The 15,641-nt window shown below is 43.6% G+C and overlaps 1 protein-coding gene across 2 annotated transcripts in view; it reads left to right on the forward strand.

Moving 5' to 3' along the window:
- Positions 1-5,077: 5,077 nt before the first annotated feature.
- Ddx10 (DEAD-box helicase 10) overlaps positions 5,078-15,641 on the forward strand; it is a 163,948-nt gene continuing 153,384 nt past the window's right edge. For both annotated transcript variants that reach the window (XM_075965904.1, XM_075965905.1), the window contains exons 1-4: positions 5,078-5,350; positions 11,336-11,396; positions 13,538-13,668; positions 15,167-15,325. In XM_075965904.1, the coding sequence (XP_075822019.1) occupies positions 5,165-5,350; positions 11,336-11,396; positions 13,538-13,668; positions 15,167-15,325 (537 nt within the window). In that variant the 5' untranslated portion in view covers positions 5,078-5,164. The remainder of the gene's footprint in view (positions 5,351-11,335; positions 11,397-13,537; positions 13,669-15,166; positions 15,326-15,641) is intronic.

Here is a 15,641-nt window from a genome sequence, read left to right on the forward strand (position 1 = left end):
AACAGGTACCGTGACATAACAGGTACCGTGACATAACAGGTACCGCTTAGCCCCCTACAGGGATAGTACGTGTCTTCCCAAAGACGTCCTGAACAAGGTGTCAAATACAACAGATGAACCATGCTTACTTAGGGCCGGGATGTTTACTACCTTGAGTTTTGGTACATTAGCCCTCCTTTCTCATCCCTAAGTATAAACCTCACAAGAACACCCTACAGTGTCACTTACATAAGAAGTTTTGAGATAGAAAATAAAGATGAAGACTGGAGAGATGGTTCAGAGATGGTTCAGAAGTTAAGAGCCCCCAGTGCTCTGTCAGAGGACTCGGGTTCAGTTCCCAGGTGACTAACAACTGTGTAACTCCGGTTCTGGGAGATCTGATATCCTCTTCTGCTTCCTGCAGGCACCGTATGCATGTGGCTTATATACATACATGCAGGCAAAACACCCACACACTCAAAATAAAATAGATAAGTAAACAAACATGCCAACTCATATATTTTTACTTAACTTTAAAACATTCTAAAATTTTAAACTTTGCTTAATCTTTGAAGCTTGTAAATCACATCCTTGGATGATCATAACCCAGAAAGCCACAGGACCGTGTGTGTGTGTGTGTGTGTGTGTGTGTGTGTGTGTGTGTGCGCCGCGACTGTCCCTTTTCCAAGATAGAGTGAGTGTAAGGTTTTAGAAAAATGTCTTAGGGTTGAGGGGGCTTACAAATGCATTTAGTCTTTCAACATCATGAAACACTGTCTTAAAACGACAATGGCAACAACAACAAATACACAAAACCAGAGTAAAATACTATTATCACATAATTTATCATTTGATATCAGAACAATACCTTAAAATGAACACAGCCAGAAAATAGGAAGCCATAATAGTAGGAAATGAAGCCATATGAAGTGTGATGGCCAGTCTGGGTTGTCAACATGACTGCGTCTGGAATCAACCAGCTGGGCACCCCTGTGGGGGATTTTCTTGATCAGATTACTTGAAGCAGGAAGACCAACCCAGAATGTGGGAGGGACCTAGTGGTGACAGCCCAATAAAGGGACAATGAAGTAGGAAGCTTTGCTTCTTTCCTGCTGGCCCTCCCTTTGGCTGGCAAGTTCATCTACCTGTTGCCGTATCAGTCCTTCGCTGGTACTGCAATGTCTTCAGAATTCCAGGAAAGACTGAAGAGTAGTAACTTTTCCGGAAACTTCCAGGCCTTCTGGGCCAGACTGAGACTGCTAAGACATCCAAACTTTCGGGCTGAGCAACTCTCAGCCACTCAGCATCTCCAGGGTGAGATAGCCATTGTTATGTCAAGGCTGAAAGTCTCCTTTTTTAAAATTTGTTTTCTTTTGGTTTTTCGAGACAGGGTTTCTGTGTAGCTTTGGAGCCTGTCCTGGAACTAGCTCTGTATCCAGGCTGGCCTAGAACTCACAGAGATTTGCCTGTCTCTGCCTCCCGAGTGCTGGGATTAAAGGTGTGCGCTACCACCACCTAGCTCTAAAAGTCTCTGTTTATGCTGGCCATCCATTTTGGGATCCACTAGCCATTTGTCTCTGATGCCAGTCCCTGGAAGATAAGTTCCCAGTAAGCCTGACTCAGTGACCCCCATCTCGAAATGTATAGTGTGACCATCTACTCGTTATATGACAAACTGCCTGTTGGATTCTGTAATTTGCTTTTGCACACATTCAAGGATTATTTTGAAGTTGCCTTGACTACCTAATCGTGGCAGAACAGAACATCTCTTGACTTGCTCGTGTAGACACTCAAGCTCTTTTTGTGGTTTTCACCTTTAAAAATCCTTTCCTCACCCCTCCTCACGTGGTAATCTCAAGGTTGGCTCAGAGATTGTTTTCCTGCTAGTGGTGATCAAGAAATCCTTTAATTATAAATAAATAGTCTGTGGTCTTCCCTTGGTGGTCTTGAACTCCAAAACAGTTGGACTACTTGGACCATACCTGTAGGCCAATCTAAGCAATCCCCTTTAAATATATCAGTATATATGTTCATTCTGTTGTTGTGCCTACGTCACACAGAGCCCCCAAACAAGACCACCACAGAGCAGGTATCTGATCAAATGCACATGCACATGGTTTTTATTGGTTACAAGATAGCTAACTAGGACTGTAATCTGACACCACAGTGGTTGGGAACAATAGCCCTGAGGCTTCAGGGTAGGGGAATTTTAAAGGAAAAACTGCAAGCAAAGTGGCACAAGCCTTGGTGTTTTGGGATTGGGTAAAAGTAGACAACTTTTGAATTCATTGATTGGGGTATAGGGGAATTTCAAAACAGTGACTGTCAGCAGACAAGAATTTCAAAATACTGGTTAATCAGACACCTACAAGGATGTTTGAAACAAGCAGATGTTGTTTGGACACCCTAGTAGGGCCACTTTGACCAGTGCAGGCACAGTTTCTTGGGAATGTTTATGACTTTGCTGGGCTGCATTCATTTCCTCTTAGTTCGGTCCTGTCTAAAATAGAATTCTTTCTCAAAATGGAGTATGTTCTGCACCTTCACTATTAGTTCTGTTCCTTTAGAGAACCATGATTAATACAATAATAATAGATAATAGAAGGTGCCAGGGAATCCAAGGAAGGAAAGGTGAAGACCATAGCTCAGCACAGAACTGACAGTATAATGGGAATTAACTTTTCAACTCTGTGTCAACCATGCAGATGAATGGAAGTAAAAATGGAAGGAGTCAGGAGTGGTGGTGCACACCTTTAACCTTAATACTCAGGAGAGGCAGGTGGAGCTCTGTGAGTTCAAGGCCAGCTTGGTCTGTGTAGTGAAACCCTGTCCCAAACAAGACCAAACCAAACAAAAATGAAAGGAAAAATAGAATATACATTTTTCTTACTGAGCTAAGACAAAAAAGAATGAAAATTACAAGGGTGTAAGAGGGAAATGGGAATCTGATTGAAGCTGAGAATTGAGAATTTCAGCACAATTAGCAGGGGCTTGAAGCCTTTCTCCCTTTCCGCATGCAATGTTCTAAGAATCTCCCATAAACGTCAGTTACAGGGAAAGGACATGTGTAAATGCCTGTATGCAACCCTAGTGGCTCCTGGTTGTACTTTATCAGACTATAATTCCACCCCAGGTATCTCCAAAACCTCCCCCAATCTCATGCAGCAAAAAGGGGGGAATCTACTATTTAGATGTACTTTGAGAGCCACTAAAACGTTATACATGGCTAATGATGAGGTGCTAACTGGGGTTTCCCTTCAGATGCAGAGTCTCACGGGGGGTATATCTTATCTTCTGTGGCTCATTTTCACGACATGTACACCCATGCTCCTGAATGTGTTCATTCTTCCCTGCAGTGCCTTTTCTTATGGACAGATTCAATCAGATCCCATCGGGGGCAGAGTCACTCAGTCTGGTGATAAGTGTCTTCATCAGCTGAGCCACCTCACTGGTCCTTGGTTTCCCTTCTATATCATTTCAACAACACAGGTACCTCATAAAGGTTAACATATGCAATGGTTAATGGTGCCATTTTGTGACAATTTACTTAGTACAGTGTGCCAGCCTTTATTCTTACAGGGTGAATAATATTTCCCTTTATGTATGTACCACGTTTATACCTTAATTTGTGGATGGAAACTTAAGAGTGGCTGCTATCAGTGTGGGCATTTTAGTATGTCTGAAGCTCTGCCTTGCAATTCTTTTGGGTTTATTTCCAGAGAAAGAATTGCTGGATTATGGTTATTCTCTTGCCATATTTTGAAGACCACACACACACACACACACACACACACACACACTAACATTTCTTCTTCATATTGAGCCTACATCTGGTGTATTGAATGTGGCAATAGCCTAGGTTTCTGTTTCGAATAAGTGGCTTCAAATTTTCTCATAAGGCATAGAGTTAGGGTATTTGTGTTGATGTGTGGGGTCAAAAGGTGAACTTAAAGGCCTAAACACTCTAGGTACATATAAACTTCCAACCTAATTCTCTGATCGCAGTTACCATAACCTGGACCCTCCCCATCCCAAGTCCAATGTGTTTTTGTAGCGGCCCTATGTAAATGTGTCATGAAATCTAATTAATCAAAAATAAATTCACTTAAAAAAGGAAACTAATTAGCAGAGCAGTGGTGGTGCATGCCTTTAATCTCAGCACTCAGAAGGCAGAAGTAGGCAGATCTTTGTGATTTCGAGGGCAGCCTGGCGTACAGAAGGAGTTGGTTCAGAACAGCCAGAGATCGTACACATAGAAATGCTGTATCTGAAAAACGAGGAAAAAGGAAACCAACGGGGTTTATTCAACATATTTTCTCTATTTTTTTTAGCTATCATTTTTTTTTGTTTTGTTTTGTTTTTCGAGACAGGGTTTCTCTGTGGCTTTGGAGCCTGTCCTGGAACTAGCTCTGTAGACCAGGCTGGTCTCGAACTCACAGAGATCCGCCTGCCTCTGCCTCCCGAGTGCTGGGATTAAAGGCGTGCGCCACCACCGCCCGGCCTCATTTTGTTTTTATAATAGCATTTTAAGGTAAATTCAGTCAGTTTGTATCGGTACCCTAGTTAATGTGGTTAAAGTCCGAAGACGCTGAGGGGAAAACTCTGAAAGATATAAATGTCCATTTTTATTCCTAGAGACATACATTGTAGTGGAAGGAAATAAGTCACTAATCAGCAGATTTTTAAAAATCTTTCTACTCTCAGGGTCGAAATATGCAGAACGAAGATTGTGATTACAAACCACGTAGTCTATCTATAACGTGTGGACGCGCGCTCTCGAATGCTGGGTACATCTGAAAGCAGAGCAAATGGATAACAGTACTTTAACTTTGGGTAATATGACATCACCATAGTAGCAAAAAAAAAAAAACTGCGCACATGCGCTGTTTCAAAAAGCTCCCTGGCCACCCTCCCTACCCCTGCTGTGGCAGCTGAGCTTTGCCAGTTCCCTAGAGCACGCGTCTCGAGATCGCTCCGCCCTGCGGAAGCCAAAACACCAATCATAGCCTGCTCACTGTTGTCGTCATTAGAGTGCGCCCACCCTTCAAAGGCCTGGGGCGGGCTTTCGGCCTCGCGCATGCGCTCCTGCGGGTTCTGCACACGCTGATTTCGCGTCTTCCGTCTGGGACCTAAGGCTTAAGGTGTCTCTGCTCAGGGGGCGGCGTGGCTCCTGGTCTCCGCCACCATGGGCAAACCGCTTGATTCTCTGGGTCAGGGAACCCGACCCGACCCAGTGCGAAGCTTCAATCGCTGGAAGAAAAAACACAGCCACAGGCAGAACCAAAAGAAAGAGCGGAGGAAGCAGCTGAAGAAGCCGGAATGGCAGGTCGAGCGCGAGGGGATCAGCCGCCTCATGCAGAACTACGAGAAGGTGAGGCGGGCTCAGGGGAGCGCGGGTGGGCGCAGCGGCCGTGGATCTCGGGGGATGCTGTGAGGGAAAGGGGCGGATCCGGCCAGGGAGCTCTCACAGGTCGTCTGTTGGGTGTCGCTACCCAGGTCTGGCTCCTCTGCTTGCCACAGTTCAGGGAAAAGTGATAGAAACGCAGCGATACTCCGGGTTACAGAATAGGGTGGTAGTAGTGGTGACAGTTGTGTAAAGAACGTGGCCGGTGGAGTGAGAGCCGAGGATGTTGCTCAGTGGAGTGCTTGTCCAACATTGAGGTAGCCATCCGTTCAGTCTCCAGTTCCACCTAAACGGAGCACGTTCTGAGACTAGGGAGGTGGAAGCAGGGGGATCAGAAGTTCGGTCTTCCACAGCTTTATAGCAAGTTCGAGGTCAGCCCGGGATTCATGAAACTCTGTCTCAGAAATAAAATAAATAAGATAATAAAATATGGAATGATATAAAAGACTGCTGTTGTTCTTGGAAAATGTTTAAAATAGTAGAAAAAGTATCTACCTTTAAAAGTGCTCTCCGTGTGTTTTACATATATCCTTGCCCCTATCTTAGGTATGGATCTTAATATTCCATCTTATGGATGAGACCAGTAGAGTTTGGAGAGCTTGAGAACTTGTCCTAATTTCTCACATCTAGTGGTATGGGGTTGGAACTTAGACATGTGTCTATTTCCAAACTTTTGCTTTTAAGTTGGGCATGTGGCCGCATCCCTTAGCAAATCCTCTGATTGTGTCTTATTTCCTTACTCCATGTTTTTCAATGAGAGTCAGTGTAGAGAATCTGGACTGTGCTGGTTCGTTACTTGGTACCCCCACCTTGTAGCGAACGTTCCTCCGTAAGTAGTCCCGTAGTTAAGGCTTTGACAGGCTGACATTGTTTTCTGCCCCAGGCTTCTGCTCCTGCTCTTTAGGAATGTTACTTCCTTTCCTTCCCCATAAAACCCGTATTTTTCAGCATTCATCTACCTCACTTTCCCTCTCCATGAATGCCACCTTTCTATTATAGGGTCTTAACACAAGTGGAACCATATTGGACATTACTTGTTATCTATTCTTTTTTTTTAAATATTTATTTATTTATTGTGTATGCAATATTCTTTCTGTGTGTATGCTTGAAGGACAGAAGAGGGCACCAGATCTCATAACAGATGGTTGTGAGCCACCATGTGGTTGTTGGGAATTGAACTCAGGACCTCTGGAACAGCAGGCAATACTCTTAACCACTGAGCCATCTCGCCAGCCCCTTGTTATATATTCTTAAACATCAACACTGAGATAATCTTTTTAGAGTTGTTAGGTAGCATTTAAGAGTCAGTTTGGGTTTTGAGTTCGGATGATTCGAGGTTTTGTTCACCAGCTGTGTGACTTTGGTTATGTTTCTTCTGCTAGCTCCTCTCTTGTCTTTAAAAGGTTTAGCAATAGCACCTACCCTATAAGCTGTCAGGAATTAGTAAGATACTGTGTGGGAAGCATTATTCACGACGTCGGTCACACAGAAATAATCAGGTAAAGGAGAAGCCATTAAAAACAAATTGCTGTGGGGCCAGGGTGTGTCTGTGATGTGGCAGCAGTGGGGCACACCTTTAATCCCAGCACTCTGGAGACAGAGCCAGGCTGATCTCTGAGTTCGAGGCCAGCCTCGTCTACAGAGCGATTACCAGGACAGCCAGGGCTATGCATAGAAACTCTGTATCTCAAAAAGCCAAAACCAACCAACCAAACATAAAAAACAAATTGTCTTTGGATTTCATTTTGGACTGTGATGAGAATTGCTTCAGGAATCTAGCCTTAGCCTTTGTTTGATTTACTCCTGTGGGTCTGTGATTCCTTATTTTGCTCTACCCAGAACTTTTCTGAGTTCACATCCTTATTTCTGCCTATGCTGAGTGTCTGCACATACAGAATACCATTAAGGCTACAGTCATTATCTTCTCTACCTTACTTCAGCCTTCCTTAACTAGTTTTCTGTTGTCACTGTAACACATTGCCATAGACCACTGGTTTAAAAGCTTATAGTTTCACACCCCTGAAGTCCAGATTGTAATAAAAATCAGGGTGTCAGCAAGGCCACCATGCTACCTTTGCTAGGCTCTGAGGGTGAATCTCTTATTTTTCTTCTTCCAGCTTGAGGCTGCTGATCCTTGGCTTGTGACTACCTAGGTTATGGGACCATGTGAGTGGGAGCATTTGTATGTTGGAAGTGTGTGGTGTGTGTGTGTGTGTAAAACGGTGAGTATATGGAACATGTGAGGCAGGGTGGGCAGGTGGGTAGGTGGGTACCTAAGGACAGGATATATGTGGGAGTGTGGGTATGTGTGTGGGAGGGTTTGTTTGTGGGAAGGATATGTGTGTAAAGGTCTGGATTAGAGGTCTGTGTGGGTGGGTAAAGTGTGGGGGTGATTGAGAATGGAGCGAGTGCATGGGAAGGAAGGCCTTGGCATGGTAGGAGAACTATGCATGTGTGTGTGTGTGTGTGTGTGCATGAGCGAGCGAGAGAGAGAGATTGGGTGTTGTGGGAAAAGTTGCATTTGTGTGGGTGGTAGAATACCTGTGTGTGGAGGAGTAGGGTGTGAGTGAAACTTGTGGAATATGTGTGTGTGTGTGGGATTGGAGTGTTGGAAGATGTCTGGGGAGTTAGGGTGTGCAGTGAAGGTATAGGGGAGAGGTTGGCATCCTGAGGAAGGAGGTGGCGTGTGTGTGTCCATGTGATGCAGAAGTAATTGAGGCTTATTGAGGCTATGGAGCTAATTGTTTTAGTTCAGCAACTGTTTTCACTGTTATAATCGGCCGTGCTATATAGAAATGCTGCATTCTACAAATTTTTTTAAATCAAAATTTGACCTGGTGGTTGGAGGCAGATTGCTTTTTCTCTTAATTGAAGTAAATGGAACATTCTGTAGCATTTTTATCCTTTTCTTCATGGATTAAGTTTTTTGAGAGACAGGTGTTATCAGGCTGGGGAGCAGTCAGGAGGGAGCGAGGTGGAAAGGTTAAGAGGGTGATTAAATCATGATCCATGCTGTTCTGCCCCCTTTCACCAACCAGTGTGGAAATCCCAAAAAGTATTTGCCCACTGTTTCTGAAGGACAGCGTGTTTAGAGGGAATTTGAGCCCTGAGGCGTCTGAGTGGTGGGAATACTCGTCACTGTCTCAGGAGTGGTTACTTCGTTTATACAATCTCAGGTCATCTCCTGTTGTAGGTTTCAAGAATTCCTTTGAATATAATCTTCTAGAGTAGGGGTTGACAAAGTGTTACATGACTTTCTGGGGCATGCAACCTGCCACAACTTTGTAGATAGTGTACAAATGGCTGGCTGTAGCTGTTTTTCACCCAAAATGTTGTCAAAGTCAGGTGGCAAATTGAATTTGACTAGTAGGCATTAGCTAAATTGAAACTTCCTATTTTTCCTTATGATAGCATGTGCATATCTCTGTACTGGAATGATTGACAGTGATATGTTAAAACAGTTCCAATTTTCCCAGTTGAATCTCTAGGTGGCTAACAGACTTGAGAAAGATGCTTTATGGTTTATACTTTGAAAGCACTGCTTGCCTGCGCTATGTCTGGTGGAGCTTGCTGAGCGTGCTGGCTGCCTCTTTCTGTATTAGTTACTTTTCTCTTTGCTATGTCCAAAATTACCTGATAAGAAGCAGCATAAAGAAGGAAGGGTTCATTTTGACTGTAGTGAGGAGATACAGTCTGCCATGGCAGGAAAGACCTGGTGGCAGGAACATGAGGCCACTGGTCATCTTGTGGCTAGAGTCAGGAAGCAGAGGAAATTGAATATTGGTATTCATTTAATTTTCTCCTTTTTATTCAGTCTAGAATTCCAACCTATGAAATGGTGTTGCCCACATTTAGGTCTTTTCATCCCAGTTAGCCCAAACTAGAAATTTTGAACAGTTATGTCAAGAAGTTTGTCTGCTGTGTGATTTAGATCTCATCTAGTTGATTACGTCAAGTCTCACAAGACCATCTCTTGCAGCTTGACTCTGAACATAGCAATTTAAAGGTGTGGCCTTATGCTCGTTTTCCGCCATTGGCGCAAAACCATCTCATAATGCAAAATGCGTCTGTTCCATCTCTAAAAGTCCTCATAATTTTGAACACTCCCAACATTGTTTAAAATGCCCTAAGTTTCCTCTGAGGCTAGGCAAGCTCTTAAGTGTGAGCTCCTATAACATAAAAACAAGTTTCATAGTTCTAGTATGTAATAGCTCATAGAGAACATTCTCATTCCGAAAGGAAGGAATGGGATTGTAGCAAGGATGATTTGGCGAAAGCAGTACTGAAACCTAGCAGGGCAAACAAACAAATCCTGAAACTCCAGGTCTGACGTAGGAGACTAACGCAGGAATCATCTGGGCTCCAAAGGCTGGGTAGTGCCACCTCTGTAGCTTTCTCACCTGCAGCACACGTGCCCTCTCCTGGGTGGCTCCGTTTTCATCAGTGATGTCCCTTCTCACGGCCTCCTCGCAGAGACTCTGACCCTGCCACACGTTCACCTGACCTTGGTGACTTTTAGAACCTTAGCACAAACCTCCATGGTCCCCTAGTCTTGCATCTTTCATGTCTGTGCCTGCAAAACTAGCACCATGTGGATGGCATTGCCAGACTGTAGGCTCTGCTGTCAGCCTGAGATAGAGCCTGGCCACTGTGGAGTCTGCTTGGGTCAGCTTCTTTGTGTCGACCCCAGAAACACTTCCTGGGTGTTAGGGAACTTCTTCAGTGGCCTTCTCAGTTTAGGCCTGCTCCTTTCAAAGGAATTTCCCTTAGATGGAGACTTCAGTAGAAAGTCCTTGAGGTACCTTATCAAGATTCCCCTAATGGTGCCAATCTGACAGTTTACTCAGCAGTCATATTTCCTGAAACTTCAAACTTCCTTCTCTCCTTGTCAAATGGTACATTTTCCCTCTCTGTCTGCTTCATCTGTGGCATGTGTTCACTGCAGACCAGGAAGAGCAGTGGCTGTAGCCACGACACTGACAGGCTGACTGCTGTCCTGGCTTGAGCAAATTCATTCATTACTTTAGAATTTGTACTCTCTCCTGTTTCCAGGACACAGGCAGAATGCAGTCAGAGTCTCGGGCAGAGTGTGACATGAGTGGTTTCTAGGACGGTTCTGGACAGTTCTTTCGTCCCTCTGACCCTCACGGACTGGGCCTCCCCGTCTGCATTTCTCGGCATTCTGGTCTGTTGAACTGCATCCCAATATCTCACTCAGGTGCGCTTGTACACCCCGGACTTCTCTCGCTTCGTCTCATACTCTTCTACCTTCCTCTCCCAGACAAGTGTGAAGCCTAGAGAGCACATCGTCAGGCTTGTCACTGCAGTAGCCCCAGTTCTAGGAACCATTTTCCTCTGTTAGTTACTTGTCCCATTGTTGGGAGCCAAAATACCCGACAGGAAGCACCTTAAGGAAGGAAGGGTGCATTTCGACTTTTAGTTTGAGGGGATTCAGTCTGTCTTGGCAGGACTGTGAGATGGCAGCGGGACATGTTTTGTCCACAGTCAGGAGACGGGTGAATGCTGATGCTGACTACGTCTAGGTTGGGCCTTCCCATCTCCGTTAACCCAATCTAGAAACTGCACCACAGACATATCTAAAAGCTTGTTTCCTAGTGATTCTATATTCTTTCAAGTTGACAATGGGTGTTGAACATGACTCCTTCCACCTTTGGATATTCTGCATCCTGTGAAAGCAGCGCATTAGTTAATGGGGCTACAAGTATGAGAAAGGAGAAGCACATTGTATGCCCAGCGTAGAGGAGTATCTGCCAGTTGTTTCCTCCGTTTTGATTCATGTTAATTGAATAAGTAGCTTTTATTTAGAAGGATGAGCAAGGCAGCACAATGTAGGGTAAAGGGCGGGGGAGGGCGTGCATTATGAAACTAATGAATCACCCAACATTTCTTGTCTTATCTGACATTATTTCTTTTTTACAATCTTTTTTCCAGATAAATGTAAATGAAATTACAAGATTTTCAGATTTCCCTTTGTCCAAAAAAACATTGAAAGGTAGGTATATATGGTCATTTTAGGATAGATTGTTAGATTTATTCCTGTCTTTTCAGTTTTGTAATAATTGCACATGTACGTTCATATGTATACCTGTATGTATGTACCTGTGTGTAGAGGCCAGGTGACAGACAGCCTTGGGTATTATCTTCAGGAAATGGTTCTTTCTTTTAAGGTAGGGTGTCTTACTGACCTGGAGCTCACTCATTAGACAAGATTGGCTGGCCACCAAGACTCAGGAGTCTTCCTGTTCTCATCTCCCAGTCTAGGTTAAAAAGCACATACCACCATGTGTGGCATTATTCGTAGGTCCTGGGATAGAACTCAGGTCCTCATGCTTGTGAAGTTAACGCTTTACTGATTGAGACATCTCTCCAGCCCTGTGCCTTTGTTTGTTTTCTGAGACAGGGTTTCTCTGTAGCTTTGGGTGCCTGTCCTGGAACTTGCTCTGTAGACTAGGCTGGCCTCAAATTCACAGAGATCCGGCTGTCTCTGCCTCCTGAGTGCTGGGATTAAAGGGGTGTGCCACCACTGCCCGGCTCAACCCTGTCCCTTTTCTTTATCCCTAGGTCTGCTTTCTTGAAATAGTTTTTATTTTGTAGTTCAGGATAGCCTTGACTCCTTTTTATAGTCCGGGCTATCCTCAACCTAAGCACAATCAGGCATGTACCATCAAACCCATCTCTCAAATACTGAATTCTAACTATTTTTATTTCTTATTTTTTTCTGGAGTGATTGAAGATTAGTTAAAAAGGATCAGGAATCTCTGGAAAATTAGAATGAAACTTGATTCTGTTAAACAGGAGAGTAACAAAAGTATCTTACCCTTTGCATTAGTAGTTTTAGGGTAGCCATAACAAAAATAATAGCTTTAAGCAGTAGGAATTTTCTTAGAATTGATGACTAGAAGTCCAGGTGCAAGATGCTGGCAGAAATAGTTTCAGGACTTTAAGAGACGGGTCTGTGGTAGGCTTGCCTCCTTGACTTGCAGATAGCTTCTCTTTTGGAGTGATTTTTTTTTTTTGTCAAATATTGTGTATGTTTATGGTATGCAATAGTATGACTTGAAATATGTATATAAATTAAACTCATTAATGTGCTTATTTTTCCTGCATGGTAAAAACATTTAAATATACTCTCAGCAATTTTCAAGCATTAAAAAAAGCATATAACTGACTATAGTTATCGTGATACCATGATGTATAATATATTTAGTTTTTGTTTTTGAGATAGGTCTCATGTATCCCAGATTGGCCCCATGACCACTATTGCTCTGTAGCTGAGGATGACCTTAAACTTCAGATCTTCCTGTCTCTGTGTCCTAACTACTGGTATATAGGCATGTATGCAGGGGTCAAACCCTGGGCTTCATCCATCTAAGTAAACACTCTACCTACTGAACTCTCTCCATCCCATGGGGCATCTCTTGAACATATTCCAACCTGTGTAACTTCGTGTTCTTTGAGTAACAGCTTTCTAGCTCCGCATTCCCCCAGTTTCTGGCAATGAGCATTCTTTTTGTTCTTAGGGTCTATAAATACGAGGTCATCTGGGATCTATCTTTTCTGTGCCTGGCTTGTTTTATTTAATATGATTCATTCTAGGTTCATCCATGTTGTCACCATTCTGTGTATTGTCTTAAGGCCTCAAATAAGCCTCTGCCTTAAATTCTGGAGCAGTTAGTTTCCAGCTTAAAACAAAACAAAGCAGCTAATTTATTATTATTTCTGGAGTGTGTGGTGTGTGTGTGGGGATGGTGCGAGTGCCGCAGTGAAGGTCAGACAACTCTGAAGGCAGCCCTCGCCTTTCACTTTGGTCCTGGGAATTGAACTCAGGTCATCAGGCTTGCACAGCAAGCACTTTACCTGATGAGCCAGCCATCTCACTGACCCATTTCCTGCAGCCTTGAAAGCTTGGAGCCATAAGCTTTTAGTTGTCTGGATCTAGGTCTCAGTGACGGTAGGTTTGGAAGTCTAGCCTGTAAGCCTCCAGCCCTTCAAAATTAAGTGAGCTGTTCTTTTCCTGATTTCCATCAGGGTAGTGCAGAAGAACTTCCAGCCATTTGTGATGGGGACGTATAGTCTGGCCTGTAGCATCATCCTTTAGGATTTTCTTAAGTATCCTCCTCTCTACACTGCCAGGTTTACAAGAAGCCCAGTACCGCTTGGTAACAGAGATACAGAAGCAGACCATAGGGTTGGCTTTACAAGGTAAAGACGTGCTTGGAGCTGCCAAAACTGGATCTGGCAAGACTTTGGCTTTTCTCGTTCCAGTAAGTACATTTATTTTGGATCAGAGCCTCTATTATATAATTTTATGCCATTCTGTACCTACAAGGAAAACAGTTATATAAACAGTTGTTTAATGTTGGTTTTTCTGGCCAAATAGGAGTCACATCTCTCTCGTTCTCTTCCTGCTCTCATTCTGAGCTGCCACCTCAGAGCCTTGCCCATGGAAGCACTCAGTAACTTACCGCAGTGATGAGTCAGTCTGCTTTTATAAACCACTGCATTCTGAAGGAGGCGGATCTCCCACTGTGGCAGTTTAGAGTGGTCCTGCTCTGTCTTTGTGCTTTGCTTGTTTCATTTGATATAATTCCCAGGAGACCTGGTGGGGAAAGCTGATCCCTGCCACTGGTATTTATACTTGCCACTTGTCTAGAATAAGGCTGAAATATATTCATGTTGTGAGATTTCTTTCCCCAGGGAGATGTAAGCAAATATCTATATGTCCTGCCTTGCAGACACCACCAAAAAAACACAGTATGGTCCCACTAAAGCCCAACTTTGGGAACCAGGAAGTTTTTTGGACTTGCTTAGAGAACATGAATGAGAACATGAATGAGAACATGAATGAGGGTTAGGAGGATGGATAACTCCAAAGCAACTGCACCACTGGAAAATGTCACCCCAACACCCCAGCTTGGGTTAGGACATCCCCATAGTTGCTCTGGCAGCTTCCCTTCAGTTGGCCCACTTCCTCTGTATACACTAGCATCTCTAGCTAATAAATGAGTGGGGGGGGAGGGGTTACAGGAGGGGTGAACAGAATCTCAGGTCAGGGTTCAGTGACCTTCCCACTCTCCGCTCTTGGTGGTAGTTACAGCTCTTCTGACTGAGATGGCAGCTGTTGAACTCGGGAGATTGTGTTCTGCAGTAGCTCACTTCAATGGGATATGAGGGTTTGTTGAGAATTTTCTAGAACATTGGTAGCTGTTCTTCATAGTAGTAGGGTAGTAGAACTGCTTAGGAATTCACTTACATCTCAGTTGCTTAGCTGGTTCCCTAATTCAGTTCCTTTCCTGATAGAAAGTCATGGTTTGTTTGAAATGCCTTAAAACTAGTTTTCTCTTATCCTAGTTGATTATGATTTTTATATAGCATTGTCTTTCTACATACAGAAATTCAGTCACTATAAAAGCTATAGGAGCTATACAGATTACGATGTGTTTTCTGTTTAGAAAATAATTTTTTGTATCAGTTTCAGTGGTCTGTGGACTACACATACCCTCTCCAGTAGCTGGTCTTCTTGTTTGGTTCTGACATCAGATAAGTTGCCTTAGGGCTTCTCCTTCTCTTTTCCTTCTTGAGTTAGGTTTGGATGCTTCTTTAAATGGAAAGAAAACATGTTTTCTTGGATTGGGTAAAACTTGTGAGAGGAATGCATTTTGTTTGATAGTGTCTTTGATTTAGAGGAAAAGGTTGAGATTTGAGTCTCAGTGCAGACTTTTCTAAGAGATTACTGAATACAAATTTTCTCTTGTCTTTAAGGTGTTGGAAGCCTTATACCGCCTGCAGTGGACCTCAGCAGATGGTTTGGGGGTTCTGATAATATCACCTACTCGAGAACTGGCCTATCAGACATTTGAGGTTCTACGCAAAGTAGGAAAGAACCATGACTTTTCAGCTGGTCTCATCATTGGTGGAAAGGTTTGTCTTTACCTGTCTCTTCCTGCACTAGCACTATGCAGATGACAGGGAAAAGGAGATGGAGGCTCACTCATCTAAAAGAATTGGCCTTCTAGGTTGGGTCTCAGGATGATCACTGTCACCCAGCGCCTAGGTCCAGAAAGTCTGTTCTTGTCAGCATCTGAGTTGATGAGGTTCTCAGACAGATGTGCAGGTTAACTAGAGAAACCTATTTGTTTATGTGCTTTGAGAAAGAGACCATAACAATAATGTGGACATAGTACCTTTTAATAGGATGTAGGCAGAATAGTTAAAAACCTTCTGTGTCATTGCCACA

The sequence above is a fragment of the Microtus pennsylvanicus genome, chromosome 3 (assembly GCF_037038515.1).
Source record: "Microtus pennsylvanicus isolate mMicPen1 chromosome 3, mMicPen1.hap1, whole genome shotgun sequence".
Classification (NCBI taxonomy): domain Eukaryota; kingdom Metazoa; phylum Chordata; class Mammalia; order Rodentia; family Cricetidae; genus Microtus; species Microtus pennsylvanicus.